Source organism: Octopus sinensis, linkage group LG8, assembly GCF_006345805.1.
Source record: "Octopus sinensis linkage group LG8, ASM634580v1, whole genome shotgun sequence".
NCBI lineage: Eukaryota > Metazoa > Mollusca > Cephalopoda > Octopoda > Octopodidae > Octopus > Octopus sinensis.
Genome location: NC_043004.1, coordinates 36587780 through 36604817, shown reverse-complemented (window position 1 = coordinate 36604817; position 17038 = coordinate 36587780). Strand labels below are relative to the sequence as shown.

The 17038-nt window shown below is 40.2% G+C and overlaps 1 protein-coding gene across 6 annotated transcripts in view; it reads left to right on the top strand.

The window, feature by feature from the left end:
* The window catches only part of LOC115214792 (receptor-type tyrosine-protein phosphatase T), a 426610-nt gene that overhangs the window by 243419 nt on the left and 166153 nt on the right, over nucleotides 1–17038 (top strand). For all 6 annotated transcript variants that reach the window (XM_036505346.1, XM_036505347.1, XM_036505345.1 and 3 more), the window contains one exon: nucleotides 11358–11394. In XM_036505346.1, the coding sequence (XP_036361239.1) occupies nucleotides 11358–11394 (37 nt within the window). The remainder of the gene's footprint in view (nucleotides 1–11357; nucleotides 11395–17038) is intronic.

Sequence of the window (17038 nt, the reverse complement as noted above, 5' to 3'; positions counted from 1 at the left end):
TTTTTAGCTTCCTTTAGTATATATTTTGCGATTTCAACAGATAGTGGGAATAAAAATTTTATCTATTCCTTGCTTCACTTTGTGGGAGTATTTTTCATGTCTGTTAATTTTCATTTCATTCATTTTTGTTTTGATTTAGGCACATGTCTGCAATTTGAGGTGGGTGGTCGTTTAGTCGATAATATTAACTGCCATTGCTTGATGTGATTTTTTTTGTCGATATGAAGGTTGAAAGGCAAATTTGACCTCGGCGAGATATCAAACTCAGAATACAATGTGTTGAAGCAAATACCACTTGGCATTTGTGCGACGCACTAACGATTCTGCCCTTACTGCATTTCTACGGGAAAGCCTGGTTTCATTGTTGTCCAAAAGACAGCTCAGAACCACACACATTTGATTGCAAATATTACTCGCAACGTATATTTAGTCTCAAACGACACTTTTTCTTGACAGTCGTTCAATCGTTCGTTATAAAAAAAAATATTGAAACTATCAATATTTTAGATTTGGTCTTTCGTTCTGTTAGATTTTAATATTTGGAAAATCATCGCAAATCCTTCTCAATGAATATAAAATACATTAGACCTGCCCGTTGTTTGTTAAGCGTTTTGCAATATAAATGATTTAGGCTTTGCATTCCTACCATGGCCATATATCACAGCTTCCCCATAAACACGACATATTGTGGTTTGGAATAATATCAGCATTAAATTTCGAAATACAATTAGCTTTCGACAACGTCGTAAAAGTTCTGATGTTCGTTTGTTTTGGTTCTTTATTCTAAAATTTATCATACCATTCTAAACAACGGGGCAATGTTTACTACTTGGCTCGTTTTTATACTGGGAAATAATACGTATGGATGGATAGAACATCATCACACGCGTGAATATAAATGGATTTATTTACAATCACATTAAATATAGACGCATGGAAATACGAAGGGAATCTCACCATATAGGAATATAGAAAAGCAAGCTAAACTATGCACACACACACACACACACAAACACACACATGTATAATATATATATATATATATATATATATATGTATCCCTTACCTCTCCAACACCACCCGCCTCACTAGCACCCACCATCGACCCTATCCCATCATCCACCCTTCACCTGCACCTCCAGCATATTATCTATTGCATCTCTTACTCTCTCTGCAATTCCTTGTACATCGGACAAACGGGACGCCGCTTGGCTGACCGGTTCGCGGAACACCTTCGTGACATCCACCTTGCGAACGACACACCGGTCTCACGCCATTTCCGCTCCACCGGTCACCCTCCTTGCAACACCTATCTGTGTTCGGTTTGTCCTTACACAGAGGCCATCCGGATTCCCGTTTGCGCCGTGAACAGGAATTAATCTTCTCTCTTCGCTCTTATACGCCATTTGGTCTCAACTCTCCCCCCTCCTCATCTAACCCCCCTCTCCCCCTCCTCACCTCCTTTCTCCCCCCCGACCCCACTTCTTCAGTCCTTCATCCTTTCACCCCTACTCCCCTTCCCTTCTTCCCTCTTTCTCCCTCCCTCTTCCTCTTCCCTCTGCTCCCTCACTCCCTCTCTCCCCTTCTCTCTCCCCCTCTCCCTCTTTCCCTCCTTCATCCTCTCCTCCCCTTCCTTCTCCCCATCCTCTCCTCTTCCCCCTCTCCTCCCCCTCTCTTTCCCCTCCCCTTCTCCCCTCTTCTCCCTCCCCCCTCTTCTCCTCACTACACTACACACATGACTTTACACATCACATCACATATGATGTGCCATACTAATACACACCACCAACTAATACATACTAATACGTACTAATACATACTAGTACATACTAATACTTACACACACCCTATACATACACACGTCCAGACCCCGCATACGCACTTATACTCTCTCACACACACACACACACCTATACATACCAATACGTACTAATACATACTAATACATACTAATACATACACCAACCCCATACATACGCACGTCCAGACCAATCCTACGCACTAATACTCTCTCATACACCACCACACACACACACACCACCCTTATACATACTAATACATACACCAACCCTATACATACACACATCCAGACCCCTCCCACGCACTTTTAGCTGGTCCCTCAACCCTATTATCTCCCCTTATTTCGCTCTCGCGCGTCTCATGTTTGATCTTTGACCTCTGGCCGAAATCAGATCGCCATGTTGATTCGTTAGCTACTGCACGCATTTTTTTCTCTCCTCCTTCTTTCTGTGTTTTTCTCTCTCTGTGTATCTTTCTGTTGAAGAGCGTAGGCTCGAAACGTTAAAGACTTGTTTTATTTATATTTCCTGAGCGCCATACTAATACAATTGTTCGTTTGTTTTCCACCTGCCTTCGTCTTTTGTTTATTTTCATAAAGCTTCCCGTTATATATTATGCGCTCACGTGGTCTCACTTTCATCCTATATTCTACCAATACCACTATCAACACTTACCTCTACCTTGGATTTTCTTTACCTCTTGGATACTTACCATCGGCTGCACCTCTCTTTCGCGCGGATCAAAGTGACTTTGCATTGATGTGAAATCCTTAAAAAATATACCACGACGTCTACACATTTCTCACCTTGAACTTTCAACCTTGAACTTGTTCGCATAAACTGTCCCGTTTGTTGTATTTTTATTTTCTCTTATATTACCACTTTTTTTACATTCATTTCATGCTTTCCACATTTTCCTGAATTTTTGTTCTCCTTTCCGTCTTTCTTCCCTCTCTGGATGTCCATACTCCGTTTCCTCTGCCTGCACCCCCCTTTTTTTGCCTCCCCCTCTCTCTGCTTCCCTTCTTTCTTTCCCTTTTCCGTTTGCCCCGTCTTTTCTGCCCCTATCGCTTACTTATCTAGTTTTTTCATACGATTATTATTTTTTTTATTTTTTTATTTTTTTTGTTTTTTTGAACGTTTGTTTTTTTCCCCTTTTTTTCTATTTTTTTCATACGATAATTTTTGTTTTTTGTTTTTTTTGTTTTTTCGAACGTTTTTTTTCCGCTATCCCATCATGCCGGATCCTAGGTCCTACCTCCTCACCCTCAATCACCGTTTGAAGGATCATCTACGTTCGCTTCCTGTATATCGCCTTCAGCCGTCCGTTAATCTCTCTCTACTTCTTTTTAAAAAAACCCGCTTCTCTAGCCATGTCTCTTTCCTAAGCCGCTGCCTACATCACCGACTCATCCCTAAAGGTTTCCGCCTCCACTTCCACCCTGCTCTCCACTCGGATTCTTCCATCTTACCCATACTCCGCACCACATCTTACCGCCTTATGCGGGCCACCATTCGCTCCAATCTCTCCAAACTACATGCCATCAACCGCCTTCTTCCTCCTGCTTTCTCCACCTTCTTCTCCTCTCTGCCGCCTCTCTATGCTCCAAACACGCTACGCTTCATTATCCATTTGAATCAACTCTTCCATCAATTTCTTTCTGATACCAAACTTCGTAAACTCCAATCACTCTTCCATTCCACCCTACCCGACGCCACTACCCCAACTCCTCCACCACCCTTCTCCCCTCCCGATAGGCTCCATCCACCCACACCTAACCCCACTGCCCTCCCTACAACCCCTTCTCCCCTCCCGTTAGGCTCCATCCACCTACACCTAACCCTACTGCCCCGCCCAACCACCCCCCACCACCTCCCCAATCCCTCCCCCTCAGACCTCACGAGACCTACCACCCCTCCTACTTCTATTCCACCCACCCCTTCTCCACTTCCGTCTGTTGTTACCATTCCCCCCGATCTTCCCCTCTCTGCGGCTGAACGCTCCGTCCTTGGTAGGGGTCTGCGTTTCATCCCCCTCACTCCATCCTGTAAGGAATTCCAGACGCGAGTTGATGTCCACAGCTTTGTGCGCCGTGTCCGGTTGGGTGCGCATTACCACGACTCGCCACCACACCCAACGAAGAGGACGACTGCTTCACTGGCCTGGGCCGCCGACCATCCCCGTGGACGCCTGCCCCTGGCCAGATCCTAGCAGTGGATCTTTTCGCGGGCGCTTGTCAGCGTGCATTGGAGCGGTTCAACTTCTCCAGGCGCCAACGCCGCCTCAACATCTCCCCGGCTGAGCTCTTGGCTCTTCGTTCCCTCCAACGGCGCGCTGACATTATCATCAAACCGGCTGACAAGGGTGGAGCTGTAGTGGTGTGGCGCGCGGACCTCTATAGGGCCGAGGCTTTCCGCCAACTCAATGACACCTCCTTCTATTCCCCTCTGCCCTCTAACCCCACACGTAGCTACCAACAGACGGTATCCTCTACTGTCCAAGACCTCATCTCGTCCTCCCGTCTCCCCCGCACCGCATCCAACCTAATTGTGCGAACCCCACGTACCCCCACCATTTACTTCCTCCCCAAAATCCACAAACCCAACAACCCTGGCCGCCCCATCGTCTCCGCCTGTAACTGCCCACGGAGCTCATCTCTAAATACCTCGACCGTGTCCTTGCCCCCCTAGTGGCATCTCTTCCCTCCCACATCCACGATACCAACCATGCTCTCCGGCTTTTCAACTCTTTCCTCCTTTCCTCCCGGCTCCTCCAAAATCCTTTTTACTATGGACATCCAAAGCCTCTATACTGTTATCCTCCCTCACGAAGGACTGCAGGCCCTTCGACACTTTCTTGACCTCCGCTCTAACCCTGTACCTGACACCTCTCCACACTCATTCGTCTGGCCGAACTTGTCCTTACTCTGAACTGCTTCTCGTTCGCGGGCGAGTTCTACCATCAGGTCTCGGGAGTGGCCATGGGAACGCGAATGGGCCCCAACTATGCGAACCTGTTCGTTGGCTATGTTGAGGCCCAAATATTCTCTAATTTCACTGGTCCCACTCCTGAACTATATGGTCGTTATATTGACGACATTATCGGTGCCACCTCACTCTCCCGCGAACATCTAGATTCCTTCCTCTCTTTCGTCCAATCTTTCCATCCAGCCCTCCACTTCACTTCCACTATCTCCAACACCTCTGTCTCCTTCCTCGACATTTCGGTTAGCATTCTTCACTCCACTCTTACCACCTCCATTCACTACAAACACACAGACTCACACTCATACCTCAACTTCTCTTCCTCCCACCCAGAACACACCAAGCTTTCCATCCCCTATTCCCAATTCCTCCGTCTACGTAGGCTCTGTAGTGACGACCATGACTTTGAGACTCAGTCTCAACGTATGGCTCACCACTTCACCCTACGTGGATACCCCCTCACCACTATCCACACCGCCCTTGCCAGAGCACGGTCCGTGGACCGTGTATCTGCTCTCTCTCCCCGAACCCGCCCTGTAGTCTCCCGCCTCCCTTTTCCCCTCACTTACCACCCCACGACCCTACGTCTCCAACGCACCATTCTTCGAGCTTTCCGTCATCTCCAGTCCGACCCGTCCACTTCACACCTCTTCCCTAACCGACCCTCCCCTCTTTCAAACGAGCCCACAACCTTCGAGACCTTTTGGTCCAGCTCCTTCCCTGACCCTACCTCCCAACCCGGCTCGTTCCCCTGCTCCCGCCCACGTTGCCGCACTTGCCCTTACCTCTCCAACACCACCCGCCTCACTAGCACCCACCATCGACCCTATCCCATCATCCACTCCTTCACCTTGCACCTCCAGCAATATTATCTATTGCATCTCTTGCTCTCTCTGCAATTCCTTGTACATCGGACAAACGGGACGCCGCTTGGCTGACCGGTTCGCGGAACACACCTTCGTGACATCCACCTTGCGAACGACACACCGGTCTCACGCCATTTCCGCTCCACCGGTCACTCCTTGCAACACCTATCTGTGTTCGGTTTGTCCTTACACAGAGGCCATCCGGATTCCCGTTTGCGCCGTGAACAGGAATAATCATCTTCTCTCTTCGCTCTTATACGCCATTTGGTCTCAACTCTCCCCCCTCCTCATCTAACCCCCCCTCCCCCCTCCTCACCTATCCTTTCTCCCCCCGACCCCCACTTCTTCAGTCCTTCATCCTTTCACCCCTACTCCCCTTCCCTTCTCCCTCTTTCTCCCTCCCCCTCTTCCTCTTCCCTCTGCTCCCTCACTCCCTCTCTCCCCCTTCTCTCTCCCCCTCTCCCTCTTTCCTCCTTCATCCCTCTCCTCCCCTTCCTTCTCCCCATCCCTTCCTCTTCACCCTCCCCTCCCCCTCTTCTCCCCCTCCCCTCCTTCTCCCCCCCTCTTCTCCCCTCCCCTCTTCCCTCACTACACCACATGACTTTACACATCACATCCCATATGATGTGCCATACTAATACACACACCAACTAATACATACTAATACGTACTAATACATACTAGTACATACTAATACTTACACCAACCCTATACATACACACGTCCAGACCCCGCATACGCACTTATACTCTCTCACACACACACACACACACCTATACATACCAATACGTACTAATACATACTAATACATACTAATACATACCAACCCCATACATACGCACGTCCAGACCAATCCCACGCACTGATACTCTCTCATACACACACACACACACACAACACACACCTTATACATACTAATACATACACCACCCTATACATACACAATCCAGACCCCTCCCACGCACTTTATTGGTCCCTCAACCTATTATCTCCCCTTATTTCGCTCTCGCGTCTCATGTTTGATCTTTGACCTCTGGCCGAAATCAGATCGCCATGTTGATTCGTTAGCTACTGCACGCATTTTTTTTCCTCCTTCTTTCTGTTTTTTCTCTCTCTCTGTATCTTTCTGTTGAAGAGCGTAGGCTCGAAACGTTAAAGACTTGTTTTATTTATATTTCCTGAGCGCCATACTAATACAATTGTTCGTTTGTTTTCCACCTGCCTTCGTCTTTTGTTTATTTTCATAAAGCTTCCCGTTATATATATATATATATATATATGAGTGTGTATATATTTGTATGTATATATATTATATATAATATATATATATATTATATATATTGGCACTACATTTTAATTCAGTTCCGCTTTCTATTGTTTGTAAAACCAAACGTGTGTGTGCGTGTTTATACAGAATGATTCAAACTTTCATTTGTTATTAAAATACTGGCACACCCTAGCGATTACAACGAGCGTTCCAGTTGATCCGATCCCAATCAACGAAACAGCCTCCCTCGTGAAATTAGCGTGCAAATGGCTGAGCACTCCACAGACAAGCTTATCCTTAACGTAGTTCTCAAAGAGATTCAGCGTAACACATAATGTAACAAATCTGGCCCTTTGAAATACTGGTACTACTTATTTTTGCCAGCTGAGTGGACCGGAGTAACGTGTAATAAAGTAGCTTGTTCAAGAACACGAAGCACCGCAGGAAATCGAACTTGCAATCTTACGATCATAAGCTGAGTACCGTAACCAATAAGCCACGCGCCTTCACTACATATCAAAAGACAACGTTGTTTCATCTTTCCCTCACTTCGCCTCGTCCTCAGATTACTCACTTTCTCACCACACCAATCACTTGCTTTCCTTGGACATAATTTAATCCCAATATTAGCACCACAGCTGCGTGTTAACTGCCAGAGATCAAGAAATCGGGTTTGCCGGTCTTACTGCCACTTACCCGGATCACTCCCGCACAACTGAACAGAATTACCGTTATTCTGTACCAATTTTAGGATAGTGTATAAAACTATATATATATATTATATATATATTATATATATATATATATATATATATATATATATACAAGCATACATAAAATTATATACATACAGATACATTCCAGAGATCAATATACACCCAGAAAACCTCAAATCCCACGCATATCAAGGAATATATTAATATTTTATATTGCCGACAATTTGATAAATTAAGTTTACTTCATCGAAATTCAATTCGTTGATTGTACTACTACTACTGCAAATAATAATAATAATAATAATAATAATAAAAATTATTATTATTATTATTATTCATGATAAAAATAGTAATATTTTGTGCTAGGTTTCGTTTCGTAATGCTGCAATAGATTTTTTTCCTGGGAAATATAGTGTTAAATTACATTGGAATGACATATTGCAGGGAAAAAATATAAAATATTTGTAAATTCCTGAAGTCTTGCGAGAAATACATTCAACAGAATAGCATTCAACAGCTTTAATATAAGTGATTTATTTTGAAATTAAGCTGATTCCTCTTGGCGTTATACTCTCCCTATCGGTCTCGTAAAAATACTGGATTTGCACGTGTTGATATATTTTAACTTGTAGATAAGTGTATTTGTTCACTATATACTCATATATATATTATATATATATATATATATATATATTATATATATATATATATATACGCACACACATGCATATGTGTATATATTTACTGAAACAAATTTCACATTTTCACTCAGGTTACCAGAATGATTACTTGATACATGTCTTTCTTTTGTAACATTGTTATAATTTTTGTTGAAAAAGGGAGAATAAGATTTTCTTGTGTGCAAATATTCAATCATTTCCCGAGCAGCAAAAAACTCCAAACACCTGTAATACTGCTTTGTGATAGACAAATATTACTTCTACTTGCTGACTAAAAAAAACAAAATGTGTGATATCTGTGAAGCTACATTTAAACTATTCCCCAGAATTTTTTATTCTCTTACAAAAGTGGCCTTACATTAACACCCTTCCAAATTTTTTAAAAACATTCTATTGGTTTCGTAGCTTCTCCTTTCTAGATCATCATTCGACTATTGAGATGTTAAATTTGCTAGAACACGGGAAAGCACAGAGAAAATATACGATTATATGTTTGTAACAAAATAGAATATATCCCTTTACAATTCATGTTAAGTATATAACACAGGGTAGAATTAATAGAGAATAGAAGGCAGCTTTGGATAGCTTGTTTTACGAGAATCGTTTCGGCTCTGTACGCTGCGGGTTAGAATCCAGCTGAAGTCAGTCTTGGCTTTCATTTTGTTTCCGTATCTATAAATAAAGTAGCAAACATGCGCCCCTGGCAATACCTTCTCTCCCCCTTTCTTTCTTTCTTTCTTTCTTTCTTTCTTTCTGTCTGTTGTCTCCAGAAGAAATCGGCTTCGATGGGATGGGCTCTGCTGGGCCTAAAAGTGCCCAAGATATGCTGCATATCAAGGCCAGCACTCCTATAATGAGAAACCGTGACATGGTATTAATAAATGATATCAAATATTCTTGTCGAGGCAAACGTTTATTTCGTGTAACATTTCGGTTTCCTGTAGATAAGAAATGATCTACAGATTCTCACCAACTGTCAACGACGAAAAAGAAACATTTTGGTATTCAGGAATAAGGAGCCACACATACATAGAAAATGTTAAACTGCAGGATTTAATTTGATTTAACTCTAAATATGAAAGAGCTTCCAAACAAATAGTTTTCCAGTTTTAGGTAATAAATTTACAACCAATCACTTGTTTGAATTTAGAAAACCAAATCGAATCAAATCGATTAAAACTGGTTTATAAATTATATTAGTTGCAGCTTTAATACTATTAAAAATGAATAGTTCGATATGCTGTATTTCTATCATGAAATATCGAGAACATTCTTATGATTATTTACGACTGGGATAAAACAAATAAATTGTTTAATCAAAACAAACGTAAATTGTTATTGTTGTGTTATGTGAGTGTTACATCTACTTTCGTAGAATTTACGCCAAACAGAATTAGTTTGTCATATTCAAGATACTGAATTAACTTTCCATGTATTGAAGCATACCAACCAGTAACAGAATTATTTTGATAGGAAATTCTTTTATAGTTATACATGACATCTGTAGAATATTGAATCCACAATTATTTTAAAAGAGACTAAAATAATTACTCATAATTAACGAGTGTACAAATCAAGAAATATTTGGGAAAGGAATGAAATATTTTAAAATACTGATTACTTCATTCAAACACATTGAATATGTTTCCGAGCAAATAATATAGTGTATGTGTTTTTCTCTTAGTGTCTATCAACTAGACTTCTTCGAATTTGAACCCGACATGTTTAGCTTTGAAAGTCAGAACAGCAGGTGAATAATAGTACTGTATTTAGCAATGCTGATTAGAGATAATTGCCAGTAGCGATTAGTAGTACTAGATTTGGTAACATTGCTTTCAAATTTTGGCCAGCATATTCTGGTTGGGGAGAAAGTCGATCACATCAACCCCAGTGTTTAGCTGGTACTTATTTTATAGACCTCGAAAGAAAGAAAGGCAAAGTCAACCTCGGCAGAATATGAAATCAGAACGTAAACACGGACGAAATACCGCTCGGCATTTTCCCGGCGTGCAAACGATTTTATCAGCTCGACTCCTTACACTATATTTGGTAATATTGGATTCAAGTTTTGGCACAAGGCCAGCAGTTGGTGGGGGATCTAAGACGATTACTACAACCCCAGAACTCAACTGGTACTTATTCTATCGACCACGAAATAATGAAAAGCAAAGTCAACTCCGGTGCCATTTGAACTCAGGATGTAAAGACAAACGAAATGCCGTTAAGCATTTTTGCCGGGGTGCTAACGATCCTGCCAGCTATTCGTCATTACTATATTTAATAATAATTGGTTTCAAATGTTAGCACAAGGTCAGCAATTTCAGGGGAAAGGTTAATCGATTACATCGACCCCCCAGTACACAACTGGTACTTATTTTATCGACCTCGAAAGGATGAAAGGCAATCTGGAGAATCTAGATTCAAAACGGAAAGACGGATGAATTGCCGCTAAGCATTTCGTCCGGCTAGCGATTCCGTCGGACCGCCATCTTGCTATATTTAGTAATATTGACTAGAATTAATTAGGGCAATATATTTGAACTCCACTGACATTTTCCAACCAATTATCTTTGACGTCAATTTTTGATGGACGTTGACAAATAAAAAGTAAAGTTTAATTATTGAATCGAAAGATCTCATGGAACATTTTAAGGCCAGTTAGCCATCTAATAAAAACACTGAAGACACAGCTACATATATGTATGTGTCTCATTGCGACCGAAGGTTGTGTATCTTAAAACCCACGAGAAATAAAATAATTTTCATGTCACCACATTCTCCTTCAGAGATTATTCTTGTTGTAACCGAAAGTTAAGTCCTAAATTTATATGAAATTTTTCTGTTCAACGTTTATAAATTTCATAATTTCGTTACTTACATAAATACACCGAACTGTACATTATGGATAAACAACTTTTTAGTTTTATTAATAAGCACATTTTCCCTCCTCATAATTTAACATTAATCATAACACGATTACAAATTTAAAAATATATATTTGAAGTTTTCTTTTAGCAATTGATTTGTATTTTTGTGTTTTTCAGGGTTATGAAAAAGAAAAGGCTTACATTGCAGCTCAAGGTAGGTTGACATTTCTGAAACAGTTTCTCGCATTTGAACATTAGTTTCATTAGCGACCATTGGTTGGTTTATTCCCATTAACATTATGTATGCGACCATTACAAACGTTCTCTTTGGCCTGTGTTTTGGTTAAATGAGTTTACAACAGATTCTGGAGTTTCATTTTCTTATCCCGTTGACTTGGCTCTAACAGTTTTACTAACACGAAAATAAGATACTAGATTAATTTTAGCTGAGAAGAAGATATTAAAAAAGAAAACGTGTGAATGGTTGTGTGATTAAATTAATAGAATACCATGGTACTAGGAGCCGGAAAGATTGCCAGTAAACCAGGATACAAAACAAGTATTTGATGGCAAGAGAACCAGAGTACAGAACGAATAACGGATTGTCAGAGAGGCACTATAGTATCGTTACAATAATTCAGTTTATTAAAGTAGTCGGTCAGTACCAAAACACAAGGTGATATTTCCCGCTAGAACGGGCTTCACTACTAAGAGTGTTCAGTTAGGTTTCGAACTGATGAGTTTTTCGTTGTGTAGATCTAATTGTCTCGTGAGAGCAGCGCGAAAAAAGACAAACTAAATAGGCGCCCTGCAAAAAATGTAGAAGAAAATACGACATTTTAGTCATTCTACCTGACACATGATCAAATGGGACATGGAAGTCGGGATATTGGGAAAAAGCAACTTTAAGCATATTCAATTACTCTTTCAATCATACATGCTACAATGGGCTTATGTCCTTATACGCCACACTTATACCATTAGCTAAAAAAAGAAAATCATGCTCCGACCTGTTTCAACGTGTGACTACATATATTGGAAATAAACTAAACATCATTGCGTCAGTAAAATTTGTTGAGTGGGTGAGAGGTATGGCACGAAATGATTTCAAATTCATAGGAAATAAGAATCATTTATATGTATGTGTCATGTGCGTTCGTATTATATATATATATATATATATATATATATATGTATATATATATATCTTATAGGAATGTCATTCAGCTTTAAAGCGCGCGCATTTGTTGTATTTTACTCTCGTTATATTATCAATTAACTTATAAGTTAGACAGTTTGTAAAAGTTCTTTCATAAAACAAAAATGACAAACGACATGAATGGAGCTTGTCATGGGGCAAACTCTATTCGTATCGTCAGTGGACGAGTTTACTGGAAAGAGCTAGTAAGCAGGAGTGAATGGGTTTACAGATTTAGGAAACCAGTAAAGAAAATCAGTCCTAGAATCAAGTTTGTAGAGAAAGCGGAAAGATCAGCTAAATTCCTAATTAGCAGAACGAACCATTTCGTGGGACCCTCGCTCGTGATAATAACAAATTCACCGATAAATTGTGAAATTAACGACGTGTAGGCGACATTAGAGGCAAAGAGAGCAATGTAAGAACGTTGCAGTGAGATAAGCCACTGATGTCAATAAAGGAGTCAGTCTCCTTATCTCTACCAACATGCCACAGATCAATATGTTGGGTCGTTAAACGACATCGAAATAAGAATCTGATCAACACGCACCGTCCGACTCTTAGAGACGTTACAGTGGCAAGTATTTGCGTTGAAACACGAACTCGTCCTCACCGACAAAAGAATGATTAAAAAAGTTAACAGGAACCTGACCACCATTGCACCTCGGTTAGAAATTACCTGTACACATTGGTCACTGCAATATTTCCCGCTTAAAAACCCACATCACCACCACCACCACCACCATCACTATAATCGTAACAAATTAACAATAATACAAGGATGATAACAATACCACCAGGCACAAGTATCTGGCAATATACATTAATAATATCAAAACGGAATAATTTCTTGTAGTGACTAATTAGCAATACACACACACACGTATATATTGACGTGTCTCTATTATTATATATATATATGTGTATGTGTGAGTGAGTGTGAGTGTGTTTATGTTTGTGTCTGTTTAAAGGCATACACACGCACACAGACACTCACACACTCTCACTTCCATTCAAAAATATATGTAAGCGTATACATATTTGTGACTGTGAATCTGTAACCGAGGCGTACCTGCGTGTGTGTGTATGCGTATGTATATACATATATGTGTGTGAGTGCATATATAAGCGTGTGGTCATTATGAATAGATAAGTGTTTGTTTAGAGAATGTAGAACAAACTGGATGAGAAAAACTGATGTCAAACCATTTAATGCAAAATGCCAACAGGCATGGCGGCATAACAAAGAAAGCGAAAAATCACTTGAAATATAACACCAATAACAACAAAAATACGTTTACAAGCACGTGTGAGCATGTATATAGATGAATGTGTGTGTATATATATATATATATGTGTGTGTATGTTTGTGAAGGCGTGCCCACCCACATAGATATATCTCCGTCATTTTGAAAAACCAATTATGACTTCCCTCAAACGCAGATTATAGATTATAAATACCGAAACACAAACTATAATCTCTTTGATTTTGTGTCGTTAGTAAGACACACGAGGGTTGGTTCATATTGACACGGACTGAGTGCATTGCGAGTACGCCATCAGTAAGGTCACAGAGTGTGACGAACGGGTTTTGACAATTCAGTTAATTCATTCATTAGATATTAGTTAACTGAGAATAAAATGAGAAAGATCTGAAAACAGTGGCACAATGAGCCTCCAAGTGAAACGGCAAATATTGTAAGAATCGAACATGGATATTTTATGCATATGTGTGCGTGTGTTCATCTCCTGTTGAAGTAGACGAATCCATAACTTCTTAAAGAACATAACAGATATACATAGAGACAATTGTTTTATTAATGAGATGTTTTAGGATGTAGAGAGGGATAGAGAGAAGAAGGAAAAGAGAGAGAGAGGGAGAAAGTGTGTGAGAGAAAGAGAGAGAGTGTGTGTGTCTGAGAGAGAGAGAGAAAGAAAGACAGAGACAGACAGACAGGAGGAAAATTACAGGAGAATTATATCACAAGTGCTTCTGTCTATAATTATTGTCACAAAGTGATGAACATGGCTCGTGAGGAAAATTTCCACGATTTTACCGAACGAAAAGCTCGCAGAATGATCGTGTGCCACAGTTTATATTTCATTTATAATTATTTTCGTCATTACCGCTATCACAATTAATCATTAATGGTCAATATCGATTTTATTATTTTATTATTTCTTTCACATGAAATTCATCAACAAATACAAACAATTGAAACTAAATTGATATTCATAGCGAACCTCTATAGATATATAAGTATAAACATCCCCTCCAATATTTCTTAGATTCCTTCCTGCCACTTAGCAGCAATTTACCAGTGAAATGTTTCACCCATTTGTGATGACATTTCTCTGAAACAATCCTCACATTTCTGAGTATGTAATGGCTGATACATTCACTATAAACTGTTTTCATTATTGTTTGCCTTTTCTCTCATTATAATATAATTAATGTATTCGTATCACTGTGTCATCCAGTCAGTATCTATGGTATTCAGTTTGATATACATATATATCCATATATTTGTGCGTGTGTGTGTATGTATATATGTGTATGCGTATATGTATGTATATATGCGTGTATGTATGTATATATATATATATATCTATATATATATGATAAACCGTTAGCTCTTACACGCATTTTTTTCTCTCTTTGTTTCTCTCCTTGTTTCTTTTCTGTGTATCTTTCTGTCGAAGAGCGTAGGCTCGAAACGTAAAAGACTGAGCACCATACTAATACATTTGTTTGTTTGTACTCCGTCTGCCTTCGTCTTTTGTTTATTTTCGTAAACCTTCCCGTTTTATATATACATATATATATAACTGAAGCGTTCTTTTAGTATTACTTTGAAGAGATTTGCTTTGTAATACCGGAACAGGGCGAAAAGGTACAAAGTAAAGTACAAAAGGAAAGAAGAGAAAAACAAAAGAAGACTGCGAGTGTACCTTGTATTTCTATATTTCGGGCTATAACCATTTCTTCAGGACATTTAGAAAGCAAGGGTCTGAAAAGTCATTGCGCAGAAGTGTGGAGGATGACAAAGCAACTTCCGCTATACAATATGCGATTGGCAGAGAGGGACTCAACATGCGGATGGTGCACACATGAGCATCCCTGAGAAAACTGCTGTTGAGAGTTGGTAGAAGAATTGTGAAGAAATCTGAGGGAGTCAGGCCACTTTCCCCAGCTAAAAAGAACGAAATAAATTTGGTAAAGATATCTTCGGCAAGAAACACTGATGCAAATACATATATGCACCACAGTAACTCACATCCACTTATATATATACGCATACACACACAAAGAGATATTGTGTCTCACATATACACGTGTTATATAATATTTAACACATTCATTCAAAAGGTTTTGTAGAAGGGAGCTAGAAGCTTACATAGACCCCAGTGAGTAACTGGTACTTATTTTACCGACATCGAAATGATGAAAGGTAACGTCTACCATGGCGGAATTTGAACTCAGAGTGAACGAAATACCTATTTCTTTACTACCCACAAGGCGCTAAACACAGAGTGGACAAACAAGGACAGACAAACGGATTAAGTCGATTATATCGATCCCAGTGCGTAACTGGTACATAATTTATCGACCCCGAAAGAATCAAAGGCAAAGTCGATTTCGGCGGAATTAAAACTCAGAACGTAATGACAGACGAAATACAGCTAAGCATTTCGCCCGGCGTGCTAACGTTTTTTATTTCTTTACTACCCAAAGGGCTAAACACAGAGGGAACAAACAAGGACAGACAAACGGATTAAGTCGATTACATCGACCCCAGTGCGTAACTGGTACTTAATTTATCGACCCCGAAAGAATCAAAGGCAAAGTCGACCTCGGCGGAATTTGAACTCAGAACGTAATGACAGACGAAATACAGCTAAGCATTTCGCCCGGCGTGCTAATGTTTCTGCCAACTCGCCAACGATGATAATGGACCCATCAAAAACAGTGACTGTCATGAGAGTAACTAACTGTAGAATGAATCACTGGATCTACACAAGATACAGGAATTTTATAGAGGAAATAAATATGGCAGACAAGGTAGGACGATAATTTAGGTTGTGGTAGATGACAATGGGTAGATGAAATGATACGGTGGCTCTCATAAGTGTTAGCAATTCTAGCGTATATATGGATGCGAGGATATGTGTTTCAACGTGTATTCATTTAAGTTAGCACGTAAAAGAAAAAAAAATAGAATTTAAAAAAGGGACTATATCACATTTTATTATAAAATGAAACGTAGTTCTTTCTCTATGACCTTACTGACCGATTTCGTGAAATATACAGTAAAAGTTTTCTTTTTTTTTAAACAAGAGCATATTCTAACTAGATTTCTTCAGTAATACACAAACCGACGTTTGTTAAAGTTTGGAATGTATGTATGTATGTACTGGTACATGTCCTACTGGTAACATGTAACCCAGTACAACCTGTTGCATGGTCGGGTCGTCGGCGACTAAACCGGCAACCCCACCAAGCTTGCTTGGTGAGGAGGGTGTTTATTGGACACCCTGCGGATGAAAAACAAACCGTAAAAGGGCGGAGGAACTCTTGAGAGTCAATGGCCATCCAATAATGTCTTTAGGATGTATCATGCGCGGGGACATAGAAATAATCGGACTGAATACCTGATCG